Raw genomic sequence first — 22,435 nt, forward strand, 5'->3', positions numbered from 1 at the left:
TTTAAGTGCAATAGTCAAGTATCAAGTGCAGTTATCGTGTGCATGGAGGGTGTGGAGACAGATGAATAGTAGGGTGCAGATTTAGAATAATATTTGGAAGGAGGGAACAGGGCAAAGTTAGTTTACTGAGTAGTTGATGTGGTAGGCTTGTTTGAAGAGATGGGTTTTTAGAGCATGCTTGAATAGGTCGGGGCTAGGTATCAGTCTGATCGTCTGGGGAAGTGCATTCCAGAGAGCTGGCGCAGCACGGGAGAAGTCTTGTAGACGGAGGTGCGAGGTTCGGATTACGGGGGATGTTAGCCTTAGGTCGTTTGTAGAACGGAGGGCACGTGTAGGGCGATAGAGATGAGAGAGGAGATATAAGGTGGTGCAGAACTGTGGAGGGCTTTGTGGGTGAGAGAGATGAGTTTATACTGGACCCTCTAGCGAATGGGTAGCCAGTGTAATGACTGGCACAAGATGGAGGCATCGGTGAAGCGGTTAGACAGAAATATGACCCTGGCTGCCGCATTCAAGATTGATTGGAGAGGAGAAAGTTTGGTAAGAGGGAGACCGATCAGAAGAGAGTTGCAGTAGTCCAGACGAGAATGAATAAGAGCTACAGTAAGACTCTTAGCAGTTTCAAAGGTGAGAAAAGGTCGGATTCTGGAGATGTTTTTAAGATGCAGGTGACAAGAGCGAGTGAGTGATCGGATATAGGGAGTAAAGGAAAGTTCGGTGTCGAATATGACCCCAAGACAGCGGGTATGCTGCTTTGGAGTTATGGTTGAACCCTCCAGGGTAATTTCGATGTTGGGTAGAGAGAGGTTAGTAGAAGGGAGAAACACAAGAAGTTCCGTTTTGGAGAGATTTAGTTTCAGATAGAGGGAGGACATGATGTTAGAGACAGCAGACAGACAATCCTTGGTATTTTGAATTAGGGTAGGGGTGATGTCAGGGGAAGAAGTGTATAATTGGTTGTCATCAGCATAGAGATGATACTGGAACCCAAATCTGCTGATTGTTTGTCCAATAGGGGCCGTGTATAGAGAGAAGAGGAGGGGGCCTAGGACTGAGCCCTGCGGAACCCCGATAGTAAGGGGACGAGGAGAGGAAGAGGAGCCGGCAAAAGATACAGTGAAGGAGCGGTCAGAGAGGTAGGAGAACCAGGAGAGGGCTGTGTCCTTGAGGCCTATGGAGCGGAGCATAGTGAGAAGGAGCTGGTGACCCACAGTGTCAAATGCGGCAGAGAGATCCAGGAGAATCAGCAGAGAGCAATGACCTTTGGATTTAGCTGTTAGTAGGTCATTAGAGACTTTAGTGAGGGCAGTTTCAGTGGAGTGTAAAGAGCGGAAACCAGATTGTAAGGGGTTGAGAAGAGAGTTTTCGGAGAGATAGCGGATTAGACGGGAGTGGACCAAGCGTTCCAGGAGTTTAGAGATGAAGGAAAGGTTAGATACAGGTCTGTAGTTAGCAGTGCAGTTCTGGTCCAGGGATGGCTTTTTAAGGAAAGGGGTTATGATGGCATGTTTAAATGAGGAGGGAAAGATACCTGAAGAAAGAGAGAGGTTAAATATTTTAGTCAGGTGAGTGGTGACCACTGGTGAGAGAGACTGCAGGAGAGGTGAAGGAATGGGGTCACTGTTGCAGGTTGTAGGCCGAGCAGAAGTGAGGAGCTTGGAAACTTCTTCTTCTGAAACAGGCTCAAAGATGTCTAGTGAGCTTGAGGTGCGGCAGGGAAGGGGATCCAGGCACTGAGGAGATTGCGCTGAGATATCCTGATGGATGTGGTTGATTTTTTCTAGGAAGTAAGTGGCCAGATCCTCACCACTGAGATTGGTAATGGGGGCCTGTACTTTAGGTTTCAGGAGGGAGTTTAAGGTTTCAAAAAGTAGTTTTGGGTTGTTGGATAGTGAGGTGATGAGGGTGGTGAAGTAGGATTGTTTGGCCACATAAAGGGCAGAGTTATGAGTTTTGAGTATGAACTTATAGTGGATGAAGTCTTCTGCTAAGAGAGACTGTCTCCACTGCCGCTCTGCACACCTTGAACAACGCTGAAGAAAGCGTGTTTGCATAGTGTGCCAGGGCTGCCGTTGTCTCTGTCGGGTCTTTCTGCATGTAGAAGGTGCTGCTTCATCTAGGGCATTCTTCAGTGTATTATTGAAGTGTGACAATGCTAAGTCTGGACAGGAGAGGGAGGAGATGGGGGCTAAAGATGTGTGGAGATTGTCCATAAGCTGCTGGGTATTAATGGAACGTGTATTCCGATAAGTGTGGTAAGTGGGGGTGTCCCGAGTGAGGAGACAATTCTTGACAGAGAAGGAAAGAAGGTTGTGGTCCGAAAGCGGGAGAGGGGAGTTAGTAAAGTCGTGCAGCGATCCGGGACGGGAGAAAACCAGGTCCAGAGTATTCCCGTCCTCATGCGTAGGAGAATTAGTTAACTGTGAGAGGCCGAATGAAGAAGTTAGAGAAAGAAGATGAGAGGCAGATTGGGAGAGGGGATCATTGATGGGGATGTTAAAGTCTCCCATGATGAGGGTGGGGATGTCACAAGATAGAAAGTGAGTAAGCCAGGTGGCAAAGTGGTCTAGAAACAGGCGGGAGGAGCTTGGAGGGCGGTAAACAACCGCCACCCGCAAGGAGAAGGGCTTAAAGAGTCTGACGGTGTGGACTTCAAAGGAAGGAAATGTAAGTGAGGGAACCGGGGGATGACCTGGAAAGCACCCTGTCTGTTTTCAGGTCTGGTGGTATGTGAAAATTTCAGGTCACCAAACGAGAGAGCAGCAGCAGCGGTGGTGTCTGAATGCTGGATCCAGGTTTCTGTAATAGCCAGAAGGTTAAGGGAATTAGAGAGGAAAAGATCGTGAATGTAAGTTAGTTTGTTACACACAGACCGAGCATTCCAGAGTGCACATTGGAAAGCTATAGGAGAAGGCATGCACTGAATGTTAATGAGATTAGCAGGGTTTCTATATGCAGCTGGAGGAGAGTAATGTATGCTGGTGGAGGGGGGGCCAGGGTTCGGCGAGATGTCACCTGCAACTAGTAGAAGGAGAGAAAACAGAAAGAGCAGGTGGTGGGATGATTTGTATGAACGTTTTGAGTGCTGCATGGCGGTAGTGGCTGGTTTGGAGTGGGTAACAAATGTCAGTAGAGCCTCAGAGTTATACATGGGTGAGGGGAGAAGGGAGGGGTGGATATAGAGTGAGTGCCCAGAATGTGTTAAAGGGCGGGCGAGTTGTGAGTAGGCAGAAGTAAAAACAAATAAGAAGCAGATTGATATGATCAATGCATAATGTATTATGACTGACCAAGACTGATTGTTTGTTAAACTTATGCACCTTACCTGTCTCCTGCCCTGTCCAACTGCCATTGTATAACTGCCATGCACTTTATACCGTGAAAAAATGATTATTTTTTTGTTGAAGTCAAGGGCAAACCTGTGTGCCTTGTTTGTGGTGATGCATTAGCAGTAATGAAAAAAGCCAACCTGGAGCGTCATTACAGCACAAAGCATGCAAAGCTCAATAAATTGGAAGGCCAACTGCGTCTAGATAAAATCAATGCTCTTCGACGGAGTTTGGAAATGCAACAGTCTGCTTTTACTAGGTCGTGTTGTGACAGAGGCAATGTTATTCAGACAAGCTAAGTAGTGAGGGAGATCGCTGCAAAGAAGCTGAGACCTCATGTAGAGGGAGAGTTTGTGAAAGAGTGCATGGTGGCTGCTGCAGAGTTGTTAGCACCAAAGTAAAATTGTTTCAGAATGTTAGTTTGTCTCAGATCGGATACTGATTTAGCACAAGAACTTGAAAAAACACTCAAAGATTCAGCAGGAGATTTCAATTTTTCTCTCTGGCTTGTGATGAGACAACAGACATAGCAAATACTGCCCAACTGGCCATTTTCATTTGTGGAATCACTGCAGAGTTTGACACATGATAAGAGCTGCTGTCACCGGAAGCCATGCATGGCTGTACTAAAGGTGAAGACTTGTTTGAGAGACTTGTTTCAGCAATGCAAAAACTTCAACTATCATTTGAAAAGTTAACTGGCCTTACTTCAGATGGAGCTCCAGCTATGTTTGGCTCGCAAAAGGGGTTAATTGCCTTTGTCAAGGACGAAATGAATCGTCTTAGTCTTGATCCAAGTGATTTAATTATATACCACTGCATTATACACCAAGGAATTCTCTGTGCACAGCCATTGCGATGTCAACAGTTATGTCATGGATAAACTTTATCAAAAGTAGAGCACTAAACAGTCGCCAGTTTAAGGAGTTACTGAATGGTCTTAAATCTGAGTATGGTGATCTTGTTTATCACTGTGAAGTGCCGTGGTTGAGTCACGGGAACATGCGCGTGAGGTTTTACGAATTGTGGGAAGAAGTCAAGCAGTTCATGGAGATGAAGGGGAAACCTACCAGTGAACTCAATGATAGTAAGTGGCAGTGTGATCTAGTGTTCATGGTAGACATTACCAAGTACCTCTCAGAGCTGAACGTTAAACTGGAAGGCCCCAATCAGCTTCTTGGATCTCTGCTTTCAAACGTGAAATCATTTGAAGCTAAACTAAGGCTGTGGAAAGTGCAACTTGAAAGGAATAACACAGTTGATTTCCCCACTCTGGAAAGACAGAAGCCTTCCATGACACTTGAATATGCTGGTGAATGTGCAAAACTAATTGAAGCATTTGATGAAAGACTCAAGGATGTCAAAAGTAAACAAATGGAATTAAACATCTTTGCTACACCATTCAATGTGGAACCAGCTGATGTGCCTGATGACCTTCAACACGAAATCATTCAGCTGCAAAACAATGATGAGCTGAAAGCTAGGTACAATAACCTCCCATTGCTTGAGTTTTATAAACGTTATGTGCACAATGATGATTTTCCCACTGTGACGAGACTTGCATTGAAATATGCATCTGTGTTCGGAACAACTTATTGCTGTGAGCAGTTCTTTTCAAAACTTTCCATCGCAATGTGTCGACTTCACTCAAGACTGACTGATGCAAACTTAGAAAACCAGTTGCGAGTAGCAACATCTTCAATACCTCCCAATATCGCATGCCTCACCAAAGAGAAGTCATTCCAGTCATCATATTAGGTAGCAGATATTTAAATGTTTGAATAAATATAGGCGGCTAATGTTTAAGTTACTAATTTTATATGGCCCGGAATGCTATTATCAAATTCCGAATAGCCCTTGGCAGAAAAAAGGTTCCCGACCCCTGCTCTAAACAATGTCCTGCAGCTACAGCCAAATAACGTTATTACTCAGTTGTCACATACTGTGGTCATTGGCGAATTTTCCCAATTTTGGTTTCATCCTTCTGGAGAGACTTTTCATGATGTTGGTAAAATCTTTATGTTGTACTAAATGATATTGTTGTGGTTTTGCTCCTACACATTCACCTGCTGTCATCAGATTCATGCTTCCTGAACCCTGGGCAGCATCAATTAAAAACCGTCCTGAGTCATTTCAGCCAAGTATGTTTTCCTCTTAAATGGTGTGGCATTTAAAAAGCTGGTCTTCTGCTATACATCTTGGCTGACTAAAACCAAAAGGAATGAACTGGAATATAAGTTGGTGTGCGTGCAGCGTGTGTACATGCATGTTCACACTGGCCACTAAACAGACAAAACTTAAGATAAAAAACAAAATGAGAAAATACCCTGCAGTAAATATTTCCTTCAGTTGTGTTTTGTAGCAGAGGGCGATTTATCAATATAATTATCTCTTTGCTGGGTGTCACAGACAAGGCTTCTCTCTATTAAAACCCCCGGGAGTCAGTCTATGACTGCCAGTCATAGGTTACACTTAAGGCCCCGTCTCACACAGCGACGCTGCAGCGATACAGACAACGATGCTGATCGCTGCAGCGTCGCTGTGTGGTCGCTGTGTGGTCGCTGGGGAGCTGTCACACAGACAGCTCTCTCCAGCGACCAACGATCAGGGGAACGACTTCGGCATTGTTGAAACTGTCTTCAACGATGCCGAAGTCCCCCTGCAGCACCCGGGTAACCAGGGTAAACATCGGGTTACTAAGCGCAGGGCCGCGCTTAGTAACCCGATGTTTACCCTGGTTACCAGCGTAAATGTAAAAAAAAAAAAACACTACATACTCACCATCTGTTGCCCGTCAGGTCCCTTGGCGTCTGCTTCCTGCTCTGACTGAGCCGCCGTACAGTGAGAGCAGAGCGCAGCGGTGACGTCACTGCTGTGCTCTCACTTTACGGCGGCTCAGTCAGAGCAGGAAGCAGACGCCAAGGGACCTGACGGGCAACAGATGGTGAGTATGTACTGTTTTTTTTTTTTTACATTTACGCTGGTAACCAGGGTAAACATCGGGTTACTAAGCGCGGCCCTGCGCTTAGTAACCCGATGTTTACCCTGGTTACCAGTGAAGACATCGCTGGATCGGTGTCACACACACCGATTCAGCGATGTCAGCGGGACCTCAACGACCAAAAAAAGGTCCAGGCCATTCTGACACGACCAGCGATCTCGCAGCAGGGGCCTGATCGCTGGTACGTGTCACACATAGCGAGATCGCTACTGAGGTCGCTGTTGCGTCACAAAACTTGTGACTCAGCAGCGATCTCGCTATGTGAGACGGGGCCTTTACTCTGGTTCACAAGTGTGATTCTCATCTAAGCCTATTTCTTCCCGTCATTGACCTCTGCTCGTGTTTTGACTAACTGACTGCCTCTTAATTTTGTTCTTTACCTTGATCTCTTGATTCTGATTGTTCTCTACCAGCCCACTTCATCATCCAGCAGCTAATCTGAGGACACAAATCAGGGAGCCCTGTGTAAGTCCAGATCCCTGTATAGGGGTTAAAGAAGGAAGGCCAGGGTTCACCTGGGACATGCTAGAGATGGAGGGGCTTGAGCAAAACTTTTACTTCTAAGCCCTATTACACATAGAAATGATGGTAGTGGTGACATCTTAGTAAAGGTAACTCTACTGCCATTGACAGCAGATATTCAATTTCCTTCTCAAATGAGACAATGGATCTGCATTTGACTGAATTAAATTCATTTACTTTAGGTGACGTCCTAATCCTTAAGTACTTCATACCAGTGGTGGACACTGACCGATGAGTCTGCTTCATACATTGACCAGATTTAATCATTTAGAGCCCTCTCTTGGATTTAAAAATATGGTCCAGTGGAAGATCTACAGATTTACTCCACCTCTGAAGTGCCACAATAGCTCTATCAACTGAATAATACAAACCCAAATTTAAAAAAAAAAAAAATCTCATCAACATGTAATAGCTTTTTTTTCTTCCACTCAATCCTATTCAAAACCAATTATGCCAAAATGTAAATAAGGCAGCCAAAAGCTGTGTAACTAGCCAAAAAAAAGTGGCAACAAGGGACTAACTTGTGCAGCCACTTTTTAGTCACTTGCTTGCCGCTAAAAATATTTGTATGTTAAAAAGTAAATATTTTTGTCTGTAGTTGAATCATGACCACCTATGACGCACGTTGCAATGCCTCGTTTTGGAGAAAAAACACATCTTCCAAAGTTGTCTGCAGGATGCGTTTTTTCCCCATAGACTTACATTAGCGACGCATTGCGACGTATGGCCACATGTCGCATCCGTCATGCGACGGATGCGTCGTGTTTTGGCAGACCTTCGGCACAAAAAAAGTTCCATGTAACTTTTTTTGTGCGTCGAGTCCGCCATTTTCGACCACGCATGCGCGGCTGAAACTCCGACCCCCCCCTCCCCGGAACTCACAATGGGCAGCGGATGCGTTGTAAAACTGCATCTGCTGCCCACGTTGTGCTACATTCACACACTGTCCGTCGGTACATCGGGCCGACGGTTTGCGATGGCCCGTTCCGACGGACTAGTGTGAAAGTAGCCTTAGGCTTAACAATCAATAAGTGCTTATGTATTGAACTGTGTTATTTGCTTGAATGATGCCCTATGTTCATAGTGTTGTGGTTGTGCTTACCTGGGCATATGGGACAGGTTAGGCAAATGATATAAAGCCTTTCCTGTGGCTAGGTGGCTCTGGATGACAACTACAACTTGCAGCAAATACTGGTAAAGGACATTCTTCTCTGGGCATCTTTCTTGCTGGTTTTTGTAGTTGACCATGAATGTATATGAATTTACAGCACAGCATCTGCAGATGGACGCTCCAAATTTTTACAAGCTATACCCATAGACGAGCCAATGAAACCAGCTTATGTCGCAACGCTCTGCTGTTGTGATGCTCTCCCACTTATATAAGATTTTGACAACTCAATGTTGAACCACTTAAAAGCATCATTACTGCCATAGTCATAGAAAATATGAGTGGGGAAGATTGTGATAATTTATTCTACAATATCAATTCTGGGAAAATATTTCTTTTTTTTATCAGTTAGACTGCCGGCATGTACGCTTTTTGGATGGAAATTGGGGATGGTGGGTATCTAGAGATGGACAGCAGATAATTTCATGGGGTGGAGCAGCCACAAACAGTGGAAGATGTGCTTGTGGAGAAAATGGTAAGACATTCTATTCTACACAAAACTCATATAAAACTCATAACAAACTATGTCATAATCTTAAAGAGGTATTCTCAAGTTGTGTCTGGTGCAGGACATAGCTCTGTATTCTTCTTACTTCCTGGTTGCTTGTGGGTTGGGTTTCTCCTGCTTGAGTGACAGTTCTGGTGAGTAGCTTAAGTCTGCTACTTCACATTAACAGTCTACCAGTGTTTGTTCTGATCCTACAGTGTTATGTTATTCACATATAATGATGTATGCTGTAGATAAGCCCCCGATGTAACCTGAAAGATGAGAAAAAGAGGTTAGATTATACTCACCTGGGGAGGGCGGACCGATCCGATGGGCGTCACGGTCCGGGGCCCCCCATCTTCTTACGATGACGTCCTCTTCTTGTCTTCATGCCGTGGCTCTGGCGCAGGCGTACTTTGTCTGCCCTGTTGAGGGCAGAGCAAAGTACCGCAGTGCACAGGTGCTGGGAAAGGTCAGAGAGGCCCGGCGCCTGCGCACTGCAGTACTTTGCTCTGCCCTGAACAGGGCAGACAAAGCACGCCTGCACCAGAGCCACAGCGTGAAGACAAGAAGAGGATGTCATCCTATGAAGATAGGAGGCCCCGGACCGGACCGCGACACCCATCGGACCGGACCGCAGCGGGACCGCCCCTGGGTGAGTATAATCTAACCTCTTTTCTCATCTTTCAGAATACATCAGGGGCTTATCTACAGCATTCCAGAATGCTGTAGATAAGCCCTTGATGCCTGGGGGCTTAGCTCAACTTCGATTTTGGGGGTGACAGGTTCCCTTTAAATGTTGTTTTAGCCCAATTTTTTTTATTTTTGCAAGGGCTAATAGGAAAAAATGGACCTCTCACTTTGTTGTGCAGTTTCTCCTGATTGCATCAATACCCTACATGTAATCGGGACCTACATTTGAGGCACAGTGGAAAGCTCAGGAGGGAAGGAGTGCATTATAGAGTGCAGATATTGCTGGTATGGTTTGCGGGTGCCATGACGCACTGGAAGAGCCCCTGAGGTGCAAGAACAGCAGAACCCCCATAAGTGACTATATTTTACAAACTACACCTCTCAATGAATTCATCTAAGGGTGCAGTGATCATATTGACACCACAGGTGTGTAAAAGAACTTTATACCATTGGGCAATGAATAAAAAATAATTAAATTTTTCCCACAAAAAAATTGTTTTAGTCACAGATTTTACATTTTCACAGAGGAAAATGGGTAAAAATGGCACCAAAATTTGTCACACAGTTTCTCTAGAACATGGAAATACCCCATATGTGGCTGTACAGTACTGCTTAGACTCATGGCGAGACTCGGGAGGGATGGAGTGCCATTTGCTCTCCATATACAGAGCTCTTAAGTGCTAGAAGAGCAGAATACCATCCTCAAGTGACCCCATTTTGCAAATTATACCCCTGGCAAACATGTGGACACTAAATGTGATTTAGGCACGCTGTGGGCCTCAGAAGGGAGGGGGGCATTTGGATTTAGGAGAGCAGAATTCGCTGGATTTATTTTGGGGGTCGAGGAGCCCTATCGCTTTTACAGGGCCTTTATACTACCAGTAATGTGGAAGCCCCCTATATTTATGTGATGGGCCTGAATGGGGACTTGCTTTTTTTGTGGATTGAGTTGAAGTTTTTATTGGGAACATTTTAAATAACGTTTGGACCACAACTGCAAAACTTATTTTAATGCGGTCTATCTAACTAATGCAGTTTAATATCATGAGATTGCCCCTTTAATATTTCTGCACATCGTAAAGGAAACTGGTCATTAGATAGCGCAGCATAAATCAGACCTTGTTTCCCGGATTGTAGCCAGGAATAGTTTACTGTAAAACGCTCCAGTGTTTTAGATAAGATATTGATTGAAATCTGGCCATGGACTATGGGAGAGACCTTCCTAGTCTGATGCTGTCCCTGGCCATCTTCCACCCACCCCATCCAGTTGATTGACAGGTCTCTCCCATGAGTATGCAGTGAGAAAACTGCTAATCAAATGGAGAGGGACGGGAAGGATCTGTCTAAGGATAGCATCAGACTAGTTAAGTCTCTCCCTATAGTCCTCACTTGGCTCTTCAAGCTATGTTTTCTCTTTAACATTGCAGCATTTCAGAGTAAAACACACTTGAATGCAATTGTTCATCTAGGCTCTGGTCCATGCGGACCATGGCTCGGCCAGCATGAATCTAATGGCAGGTTACCTTTAAGTATAGGAAGACTATGCTTAACAACATGCAGTGTCATTAGACAGTCTCATATAGGTCTAAGAGTGTTTAGACTGACAACATACCTCACGTAAGCACTCATGGTATAAAGTGACTGGTCCTGTATGTATTGCTTAGGTAAATGTGCCTTTGGAATCACTTCTTGTAACTGTGACATAAATGATGATATGTGGAGAATGGATGAAGGAGCTATATCGGATAAGTCTTCTCTGCCAATTCTGGAGTTCCGGTTTGGAGGCACAAGTGATATACCAATGGCTATGGCATTCCACCGCCTAGGAAAGCTCAAATGTTGGGGAACAAGTAAGTTAGCATTAACTGATACTACAGAACTTTCTTATTTGTTAGCGTTTAATATTTAGACATGTATAAAATAAAAACTACAGTAAGTCCTGATCTGTCAAAGAGAAGTCACTACAAAATAGCTTCTGCATTTCCTGATACTGATTTTACACTGGCTATGATTGGCTTATTGGCTCTACTATACCATGTGACTTGATAGCTCCAAGGCATTAAGGGGAAGCCTTCCTGGCAATCACCTGAGGACATGTGAACCATCTCTGACTCATGCAATCTTCTGCAGTGTGTAAAATAATGGTCGCAATTGTTTGAATTTGCCAGGTTCAGCAAATTCCAAAACTTCAACACAAATTTAATTTGCTCATATCTATAGGACAAGTTGAAATCCAATGACATATTCCCTATTCCCCATTAAAAGCTATGAATATATATGCCATATTTACATGATTGTACATTTATCTTCCTGTATGGCTAAACAGTCTGAATTTCTCAATGTTCAGAATGCTCCTCATCGACTAGATTACAGACATCAACCCCAATTCATCAAAGCAGTAATGCCATAATTTTGGCTTAAATCGCTTGAAAAAGTTTGTGACACCTCTTAAAGAATCAGGAGCGTCTAACTCCAACACGTCCTTCCCCTTGAACAATGATGGTGTTGATGTATCAGTCATTGTCATCAGTAAAGTCAACTGAGTTTGTTCAATGCCATTGTTTTTTTTTAAATTCCTCTAAAATACATTGCTCAAAAAAATTAATGGAACACTAAAATCCCACATCCTACATATCACTGAATGAAATATTCCAGTTGTAAATCTTTATTCATTACATAGTGGAATGTGTTGAGAACAATAAAACCTAAAAATGATCAACATAAATCACAACTAATATCCCATGGAGGTCTGGAGTTGGAATGATGCTCAAAATCAAAAGTGGAAAATGAAGTTACAGGCTGATCCTACTTTAGTGGAAATGCCTCAAGACAAGGAAATGATGCTCAGTAGTGTGTGTGGCTTCCATGTGCCTGTATGACCTCCCTACAATGCCTGAACATGCTCCTGATGAGGCGGCGGATGGTCTCCTGAGGGATCTCCTCCCAGACCTGGACTAAAGTATCTGCCAACTCCTGGGCAGTCTGTCGTGCAACGTGACATTGGTGGATGGTGCGAGACATGATGTCCCAGATGTGTTCAATCGGATTCAGGTCTGGGGAACAGGTGGGCCAGTACATATCTTCAATGCCTTCATCTTGCAGGAACTGCTGACACTCCAGCCACATGAGGTCTGGCATTATCCTGCATTAGATGGAACCCAGGGCCAACCGCGCCAGCATATGGTCTCCCAAGGGGTCTGAGGATCTCATCTCGGTACCTAATGGCAGTCAGGCTACCTCTGGTGAACACATGGAGGGCTGTGCGGCCCTCCAAAGAAATGCCACCCACACCATTACTGAACCACTGCCAAACCGGTCATGCTGAAGGATGTTGTAGGCAGCAGATCGCTGTCCACAGCGTCTCCAGACTCTGTCACGTCTGTCACATGTGCTCAGTGTGAACCTGCTTTCATCTGTAAAGAGCACAGGGTGCTAGTGGTGAAATTGCCAATCCTGGTGTTCTGTGGCAAATGCCAACCATCCTGCACGGTGTTGGACTGTGAGCACAACCCCCATCTGTGGACATCGGGCACTCAGACCATCCTCATGGAGTCTGTTTCTAACCATTTGTGCAGACACATGCACATTTGTGGCCTGCTGGAGGTCATTTTACAGGGCTCTGGCAGTGCTCCTCCTGTTCTTCCTTGCACAAAGGCTGTGGTAGCATTCCTGTTGCTGGGTTGTTACCCTCCTACAGCCCCCTCCACATCTCCTGGTATACTGGCCTGTCTCCTGGTAGCACCTCCAGCCTCTGGACACTACGATGACAGACACCGCAAACCTTCTTGCCACAGCTCGCATTGATGTGCCATCCTGGATGAGCTGCACTACCTGAACCACTTGTGTGGGTTGTAGAGTTCGTCTCATGCTACCACGAGTGTGAAAGCACAACCAACATTCAAAAGTGACCAAAACATCAGCCAGATGTCATGCTGCTGCAGTGCAGTATAATGGAACCACCAACAGAGAGTTTGAGAGGGAAGTGAGACTGCGTACACAGAGAAGCACCACAGAGCATTAGCACAGGCGCCACCAAGTGGCGGCAAGAGAGTGGTCAGACAAGTCAAGTCAAAATACAATCAGAGGCAGAAGAGCCAAAAGGGATCAGCAGTAAACGTGGTCAGGAACAAGCCATGAGGTTCAGCAATGGTCAGAAGCAGATAAAGTCAGAAGGCAGAAGCGAGTCCAAATATAAGCCAAGTCAGAAACCAGAGAATCAAAACTGACTAACAGGGAAACGCTGGGAAAAGGGCAGACAGAGGGAGTCAACAGACACAGGGCAAGTCAGGGATCACAGCAGGACAAATCAAGAGCAACCAGTCAGGTTCACACGCCGAAATCAGAACTATAGCTGACACCACCAGCAGGATGCATAGGAGCTAAATAGCAAACCTGAACCCAGAACGAGGCAGAGCAAAGTTAACCCCCCTGACTTGATCTGCCCGGAAAAAGGGCAGACAGGATAAAACCCTGGAACGGATCATGACACCAGAAAGCTTTGGTACTGATGTGGTCTGTGGTCCCCACCTGCAGAATCACTACTTTATTGAGTGTGTCTTGATAATTACCAATAATTTCCATCTGTTGTCTATTCCATTTGCACAACAGCATGTAAAATTGATTGTCAAACAGTGTTGCTTCCCAAGTGGACAGTTTGATTTCACAGAAGTTTGATTTACTTGGAGTTATATTATGTTGTTTAAGTGTTCCTTTTATTTTTTTTGAGCAGTGTACTACAGTATCTTTAGCCTTAAAATGTCTAATTTTTGCATGAAAGTTTCAGTCCCTCCAGTGCTAGAGTCATGTGCTGCTCTAAAAGAAGCTGGAATTACTGACTCAGGACGGTATATAATTGACCCAGATGGAGTTGACAAAGGTGTTCCACAGTTTGAAGTTTTCTGTGACATGTCATCATTTTCAGGTAATCCTTCTCTAAATACTCTGAAATGATAATCAATATATTCCCTAATATGTGAAATGTGGTAAGTCCTGTACCAATTTTCAGGTAGGCAATATTTTGAGGGCACAGTACAAAACCTGACAATAAAGAGACATCTCACCTTCGGCGGGGCAATCTGAATTCTTTCCAAACTGTCAAATATATTAAGCCACCAATTAATCATTATACTCACCACATCATTGACCTTGCAGCAAGAAGAAGGGAAAGTCTTGGAATTATGAAATCACTGGATTGTTAGACATAGTAATGATATGCAAAAAATAAAATAGAAATATAATGTTGAAAACATCTTGATTTATTTAATATCATGCATAAGCGAGGCTGCGCATGTCTAGTTGTAATGTGGCCAAGACATTACCGCTTTGGCTCACTGCCGGCACTGAAGAATCCTGACAGCATGTGCTGTGCGCACTGTGAGGATTTACTAGTCTGTTGATAGATGGAGTGACTGCAGACTTTCTTGCCAAATGTAGACAATCCCTTTGGATTGCATGACTATGTTGGTTAAGAGGTGCTGATGCTGAATTCCAGGCTTGCTAGCAGGCTCCATGCACTTCAAGAATGAAGGACAAGTGGTCTGCGGTTCGGAGCAGTGAGAGAAAAATGTTGTTTTCTTGTAGTTTGTTTCTTATCTATTAACTGTTCTTTGATGCAGGTATAACAGTGATTGGCCATAACAGTGAAAGACGGATACCTGTGAGTCCATGTGAAGAGGCAGGATGCTACAAACGAGAACTTATCTATTCTGCAGCTATTTCGCAGATCAATGCTCTGACTACTGTATCACAAAGCTGTGAACAATTTGTCAGGGTAAGTACTTTGGGGAATAAAAGCCAAATTGTGTAATATTGTTTTGTATAGACACATCAAAAAGTCCAGGGAACAGATGAGTTACCCCCCGCAGGTGGTGATCTGATGAAGCCCCATGTAACTGCCATGTTAGGTCCTCATACAAATCTCAGGCACAGGCTGGTCCTCATAGGAGAACCACGATTTTGCTCTATTTTGCAATACTGTGGTATTGCAGTATATAATATAAGCAATCAAATGATCGCAGCTTCAAATCCCCTAAAGGGACTAGAACATTTAAAAAAAAGTCTGAAAAATATAAAAAATGAAAATATGAAAGCTAAGTTACTTCGTTTTCAAAAATGGAAAAATAAATAAATAATAATATATTAGGTATCTAACAAAGTGCCTTAAAAAGTCTATCAAAATGTCATATGCTAGGCACAAAAGAAACAGTATGTTGAAAACTGCCATTTTTTAGTCACCGCACTTTCCTCTAAAACTGCAATAAAAAGCACTAAAAATTACATATGTACCCCAAAATGTTATCAGTAATAATGTCTGCTCAGACCACAAAAAAGCCCTCACACAGCTCCATCTATGGACAAATAAAAAGTGAGGGTCTCATAAAATATTGACAATTTATTTTTTTACAAAATTCAGAATGTTTTTTCACCAAAGTAATAGAAAAAACGTAAGACGTTTGGTATGGCTGTAATCAGACTGACCTGAAAATCATGCCCAAAGGTAAGTAACACCACAAAATTAGTTCTGTGAAAGTAAAACCCCAAAGATATCGGAATGGAATTTGTATCCAGTTTAAAAGTAGATTGAATGGTAAAAGATGTTTTGTCAATCAAATCTACAACAAAATCCTCATGTGGCTTTTTTGACGGAAAAACAAAAAAGATAGATCATATATAATATATACAGTTGTGGCCAAAAGTATTGACACCCCTGCCATTCTGTCAGATAATACTCAGTTTCTTCCTGAAAATGATTGCAATCACAAATTCTTTGGTATTATTATCTTCATTTAATTTGTCTTAAATGAAAAAACACAAAACAGAATGAAGCAAAAAGCAAAACATTGATCATTTCACACAAAACTCCAAAAATGGGCCAGACAAAAGTATTGGCACCCTCAGCCTAATACTTGGTTGCACAACCTTTAGCCAAAATAACTGCGACCAACTGCTTCCGGTAACCATCAATGAGTTTCTTACAATGCTCTGCTGGAATTTTAGACCATTCTTCTTTGGCAAACTGCTCCAGGTCCCTGATATTTGAAGGGTGCCTTCTCCAAACTGCCATTTTTAGATCTCTCCACAGGTGTTCTATGGGATTCAGGTCTGAACTCATTGCTGGCCACCTTAGAAGTCTCCAGTGCTTTCTCTCAAACCATTTTCTAGTGCTTTTTGAAGTGTGTTTTGGGTCATTATCCTGCTGGAAGACCCATGACCTCTGAGGGAGACCCAGCTTTCTCACACTGGGCCCTACATTATGCTGCAAAATTTGTTGCCATGCACACGGTCAAGCAGTCCAGTGCCAGAGGCAGCAAAGCAACCCCAAAACATCAGGGAACCTCCACCATGTTTGACTGTAGGGACCGTGTTCTTTTCTTTGAATGCCTTTTTTTCTCCTGTAAACTCTATGTTGATGCCTTTGCCCAAAAAGCTCTACTTTTGTCTGATCTGACAAGAGAACATTCTTCCAAAACGTTTTAGGCTTTTTCAGGTAAGTTTTGGCAAACTCCAGCCTGGCTTTTTTATGTCTCGGGGTAAGAAATGGGGTCTTCCTGGGTCTCCTACCATAGTCCCTTTTCATTCAGACGCTGATGGATAGTACGGGTTGACACTGTTGTACCCTCGGACTGCAGGGCAGCTTGAACTTGTTTGGATGTTAGTCGAGGTTCTTTATCCAACATCCGCACAATCTTGCATTGAAATCTCTTGTCAATTTTTCTTTTCCGTCCACATCTAGGGAGGTTAGCCACAGTGCCATGGGCTTTAAACTTCTTGATGACACTGCGCACGGTAGACACAGGAACATTCAGGTATTTGGAGATGGACTTGTAGCCTTGAGATTGCTCATGCTTCCTCACAATTTGGTTCCTCAAGTCCTCAGACAGTTCTTTGGTCTTCTTTCTTTTCTCCATGCTCAATGTGGTACACACAAGGACACAGGACAGAGGTTGAGTCAACTTTAATCCATGTCAACTGGCTGCAAGTGTGATTCAGTTATTTCCAACACCTGTTAGGTGCCACAGGTAAGTTACAGGTGCTGTTAATTACACTAATTAGAGAAGCATCACATGATTTTTCGAACAGTGCCAATACTTTTGTCCACCCCCTTTTTTACGTTTGGTGTGGAATTATATCCAATTTGGCTTTAGGACAATTCTTTTTGTGTTTTTTCATTTAAGACAAATTAAATGAAGATAATACCAAAGAATGTGTTTGCAATCATTTTCAGGAAGAAACTGAGTTTTCTCTGACCGAATTGCAGGGGTGTCAATACTTTTGGCCACAACTGTATATAAGGGGAATATAAAACAAAAGCTCAACAATGTAAAAATTCCCCAATGATTAAAGGGTTAAAGAGCTGGCAATCTAAATAACCAAAACAATATTCCACTTGTTTTAAATTGTAAAGAAATAAAAAATAATCTTTATTCTTTTCAGCAAGTGAAATTACAGCCTTTTTTCCATATATTTTGTATGATAGTTGTCGTCTTTAAAACATTGAGACATTTGTCTTCTGTCTAGTGCCCGGTAATGTTCACAAATACTAACATTAATGGAAAAGCAAATTACCCAGCGTCCCCACCCAAGCAAATCCCTTAACACCTCCACCCTCACACCTTTTTCTATTAGGAGTCTTGGCACCACCTAGTGGTCACAATGGAGAAAGAAATATGATGGAAATATTGCTACTACTGAGACTAATAAGTGTTCCTGGTCAGAACCAAAAGTCACAGAATATGGTCATCAATTTCTAAATAGGCCTACATACAGAAAGTGTGCCACGTAAATACCCAGGGCTTATGGCAGGTGGGGTAAGGAAGTAGACCTCGTAATTATTCCCCATTAATGCCCCTACCTAATAAAGCACGCAAGTTTTGGCGCGTCCGCTCACCGCCAGCTTGCCGTAGTCGGCCCTAGACGTTCAATACGCTCTACTTCATTAATGCGTATGTAAGTCTATTCACCTGTATAGTCTTGCAAAAAATACACAAAACAAAAATAAACTGTCATTGTAATCTTTGCTAAGGACAGGATGAAGATGTTATTAGTTGCATTCACTAGACTTCTTTAGTATAAATAAGAACAACTTATGGGCCCGTGGCAGTCCAAGAGCTCATAAAAATGCAAAAATGCACCTGCTTTGGAGGTAGAAATGGGTCCCTTATCTCTTGGGCCCCTGTGCGGCCGCACTGTTTGCACCAATGATATGTCCGCCTCTCTATACTGCAGGTTTTCATTTTCTAGTAAAACCTCTTTCCTTCCAGCTTGATTGCCGCCATTTGCGTTTTATCCAGTCTGGATGGGGCTGGTGGGTTTCTTGGGATGGAAAGAGGATGGATTACTGGGGCGGTGCTGATCCGTCAATCGGAGGTTGTGCATGTGGAACAACAGGTACAGTATGAACTACAAAATACAGATTTCATGGCTGCCTCTTTCAGAATAACCAGAATATATTGCTTTGTGTTTCCTTAGGTACCTGCTCTTCCCCTGATAAGCTCTGTAACTGCGACAGCAATGACAATATATGGAGGACAGATGATGGCTTCTTACGGGATAAGACAGCTTTGCCAGTTCTGGCTGTCTATTTTGGCGATACCAATGATTTCCCACTGGAGATGGCTTATCACACCATTGGAAAGCTCAGATGTAGAGGTCGAGGGACATTGAACAGTTAAAGCTAGAAAATCAATGAATAACAACGCATTTTATATTAGACATATCGGAGCTACATATCTGAAAGCCAGAACTTTGGCAAATGTGCCCGGCCTCTATTCCAACAGGAACAGCATTCTCTAATAGCGGGTGCGTTCTTCAATGGCAGATGGGATATTTTCTGCATATCGAGCCCTCTGCATTTATCTAGGTATGCAACCAGTTTGCTAAAAGGGATACATCTATTAATAATATAGAAGATAAACCTAAAAGGAGTCTGTCACCAAACCATTTATATATCAAAGGGACTTGGCTCCTATAAAAAAAAATCATACTTGTGGTACAAGTGTTAATTATTTTGTTCTATTAGTTATGTAAGTAGGGGGGCTTCAGTTCACCCTCAGCATGGCCAACTGCTCAGTGCACTGTTCTGTCCCCTATCCTCCATCCCTTGTGATGACTGACAGACCTCCCAGCATCGCTGCCTCGGGGATGCACACGGACATTGCTGGATCCGAGTGCTCACAGTGTCTGCAGCAGCTGCTCACTATATGCAGTAGTACACAGCCGGGGAGGAGAGAGCGTGTCCCCACTGACACTGAGCGCTGGGCTCCTGTAGGGTTAGAGCACGCTCTCATCTCCGTCTCCCGTCAGCATTGGCCACCTGCTGCTGTGGGATCATGTGGAGCCGCTGCAGACAGAACTCCTGTTACGTCAATGTGTATAGGGCTGAGGATTCTATACAGGCAGTGCTAGTTGGAGAGCTGTCAATCACCACAAGGGGAGGAGCAGAAGGCAGAACAGTGCACTGACCACTCCAAGGGTGCACCCAAGCCTGATTTACAGATCTAAGAAATTAGGTTTTACATAAAGCCACGATAGAACTAGAAAGTCGAGCGGGCACCACTGCAGTGTCATTTATCATACAAGCCAGGTGCTACCAATGCGCTAATACTGCATATATGGAAAAGAGAAGAAAAAAGAAGCGCAATAGTGGTGCACACACAGCCTTTATAGTGAGTGTAAACAATACTTTATTGAGACCAAGTCAAAAGTGCTTCTAAACATAAAAACATTTAAAAAGCATGTAAAACATACATGTTCAATATCCTCTTAATATGGGGATATGAAAATAGCAGGCTCCCAAGGGAAAGATAGTCCCTGAAGTTCCCCAGTGAGTGATACACAATTATTTAAATAGCAATAATAAAACACGCACGCGCATCTGTTTTAGGCTCCGGTGTCATATTTTCCCTCTCATAGGTCCCAGATATTTAGATATGATTTCACAAGTAGACAGTGATAAAGCTGTTATCATATACAGCAATAGGTTAAATTAATATAGTCTGACAAAAACAATGCTGGATAGACACATAAGCCATCACAGTTACCCTATGGGACAGAATAAAATTATAAGCAATATATCTCATAGCAATTGATGTACAAAGATAATGTTGAAATTTCTGTCAGCTAAAGTTAAGCCCATGTTCCTGTGTATAGCTAATGAGGGGTCCCCCACCGGAATACCTACAACATGCACTGCCCATGACACATAGTTAAATAAAGAAGCTGTGATACTCACTAGGAGAGGTGGAGCCCGCTGCTCCCAACGCGTATCGCTACTCCTGGTAGCTTCGTCAGGGGAAGTATTAAACCAAAAGTCATGTTGGGTATATATAGTATAAGTGCACTTACTTCTTTAGCTGATGGTTGCCGGCACCTGTGTCCGGCAGTCATCAGCCTGTGGAACAGTCCGTCAGGGTCAAGTCAGATCAACATGATCAAATGAGCAACAGCCCTAATCCAGTGCCACGGTTCTCACTAAGCCAACATGTAATCAACAGGTACCTGTACCTCCTATCCAGAACAACATCCGTTCATGTGCTACTCCAATGACCGCAGACACTGCACACAGGAAGCCCGCCCCAGTGTCTGCACTTGTCAATCCAGCCGGTCACCATGTGAGATCCCAGCTGGATGTGTAAACATCAATCTGCGCCTGCGCTAGGATTCTCCAGCCCCATCACCATTACATACACATCCTTCTATCAGCAACAGCGCATGCGCTGTGCTGATGTAGTTGGTATCCTGAACACCAACCAAGCCGAGCTGAAGGTAGACAGTTTTACATAAAGCAAAATAACAAATTTGTATCACAGGTGTGTATGATTTTATAGAGGATAAGTACCCTATAAATGGTTTAATTTGAGCAGTCATTCGAGATATATTGAAATAATTCTGCATAAGTTTATAAAAAATAAAACGGTGGAAACAGAAAATGACCTCTTCCCCTATTGTAAGGTTGTACGCAATAAAAAAAATAAGATAAATTGATGTGTTATTTAAAATAAGATACAATTATCATCTTGCTCTTAAAGGAAACATATCTTCTGTTTCATGTTCCCTGAACTACAATTGCAGCAAGTATGTTGTTGGTTTTTTTTTGTTGGTTTTTTTTTAAATGTCACCACATTTCAGAGAAATACTTTGAACCACAGCCGGGGACTATCTGTTTCAGAGAGAACATGCGAGGTGGCAATTACACAACCAGATCCTGACTGATGCTGTCCGTGGTTCTCACAGTGGGATGGTAATGTCCCTGCAACCTAACAGCGGCTATGATGCCCCAGTGATTATGCCACTGTAGTAGTATAATAATCTGAGTGCTTTGGTACAAGAACTGCATTCCTGGGGGTCTGGCACCCGGGTTTAGTGGACAGAACGCAGGGTCTTGTACCCTGGTGCAGCAGCGATGCGGAAATAATAGAACATATTTGAAGTATGTGTTTTATAAAATCGATACATAAAGCAAGAGATAATCAGCCACTTCTCTCTACCATGGGCTCCTGTCACACAGTGAAAGTCTGTTCTTGTGTAAATGATATAATTCCTTCACCAATGCCCTAAATAATGCCACCAGTGCCTACAACACTGTCATTACGTCATTACACAGTTTTACAGTAGCTGCAAAGAAGTAAAAAAAAATATAATTGTAATATAGGAGAGGAATGCTGCCTCTTTTTGAATTCTATGAAGCCTGGACGATCGGTGGACAGATTGTTTGGGGGCCTTGCACCCGAAGATAAGTATATTGTGCTGTTCCTTTTTTTTTTTGCTCTAATTGTAATATTATATATAATGATACTTCCCAAACAGCGCCACTCTTTTTCCATGGCTGTATCTGGTACTGCAGCCTACTCTTATATAAGAGAGTATAGCAAATCTTCACCAATGTACACAGACCATGGAGAATAACTCTACTGTTTCTTTTACCGTTATTTTTTTTAATCCAAAAGTTATTAACTCCGTTCACCTCCAATTCTGGTTCTGTGCCAAAGAACATCATAAGAACGTGAAAAACACTTGGCAGCTTATAATGTCAAGCAGAAAGAAGATAGTGGCTTTCTGTTTACTCTAAAGTTACCCAAAACTAGAAGCTAGGAATCCTAGAGAGAAAAGTTCTCAGTCCAGGAGTGAAAGCGTTAAACTCAACGCTATGGGGATACGCTATGAATCGTTCCTTTTGTTGTGTCTTGAGCTGTTCAGGTTTCAATTTTTATTTACTCCTCAGCAACACGTCCGCTGCC

At 43.3% G+C, this 22,435-nt stretch overlaps 1 protein-coding gene across 1 annotated transcript in view; it reads left to right on the plus strand.

The window, feature by feature from the left end:
* Positions 1–21,860, plus strand: part of LOC143782323 (uncharacterized) — a 62,034-nt gene extending 40,174 nt beyond the window's left edge. The window contains exons 9-14 of the mRNA XM_077269678.1: positions 8,369–8,495; positions 10,865–11,050; positions 13,978–14,121; positions 14,816–14,970; positions 18,461–18,587; positions 18,669–21,860. Of these exons, the coding sequence (XP_077125793.1) occupies positions 8,369–8,495; positions 10,865–11,050; positions 13,978–14,121; positions 14,816–14,970; positions 18,461–18,587; positions 18,669–18,871 (942 nt within the window). The 3' untranslated portion in view covers positions 18,872–21,860. The remainder of the gene's footprint in view (positions 1–8,368; positions 8,496–10,864; positions 11,051–13,977; positions 14,122–14,815; positions 14,971–18,460; positions 18,588–18,668) is intronic.
* Positions 21,861–22,435: the final 575 nt, after the last annotated feature.

The sequence above is a fragment of the Ranitomeya variabilis genome, chromosome 6 (genome assembly GCF_051348905.1).
Source record: "Ranitomeya variabilis isolate aRanVar5 chromosome 6, aRanVar5.hap1, whole genome shotgun sequence".
Taxonomy (NCBI): domain Eukaryota; kingdom Metazoa; phylum Chordata; class Amphibia; order Anura; family Dendrobatidae; genus Ranitomeya; species Ranitomeya variabilis.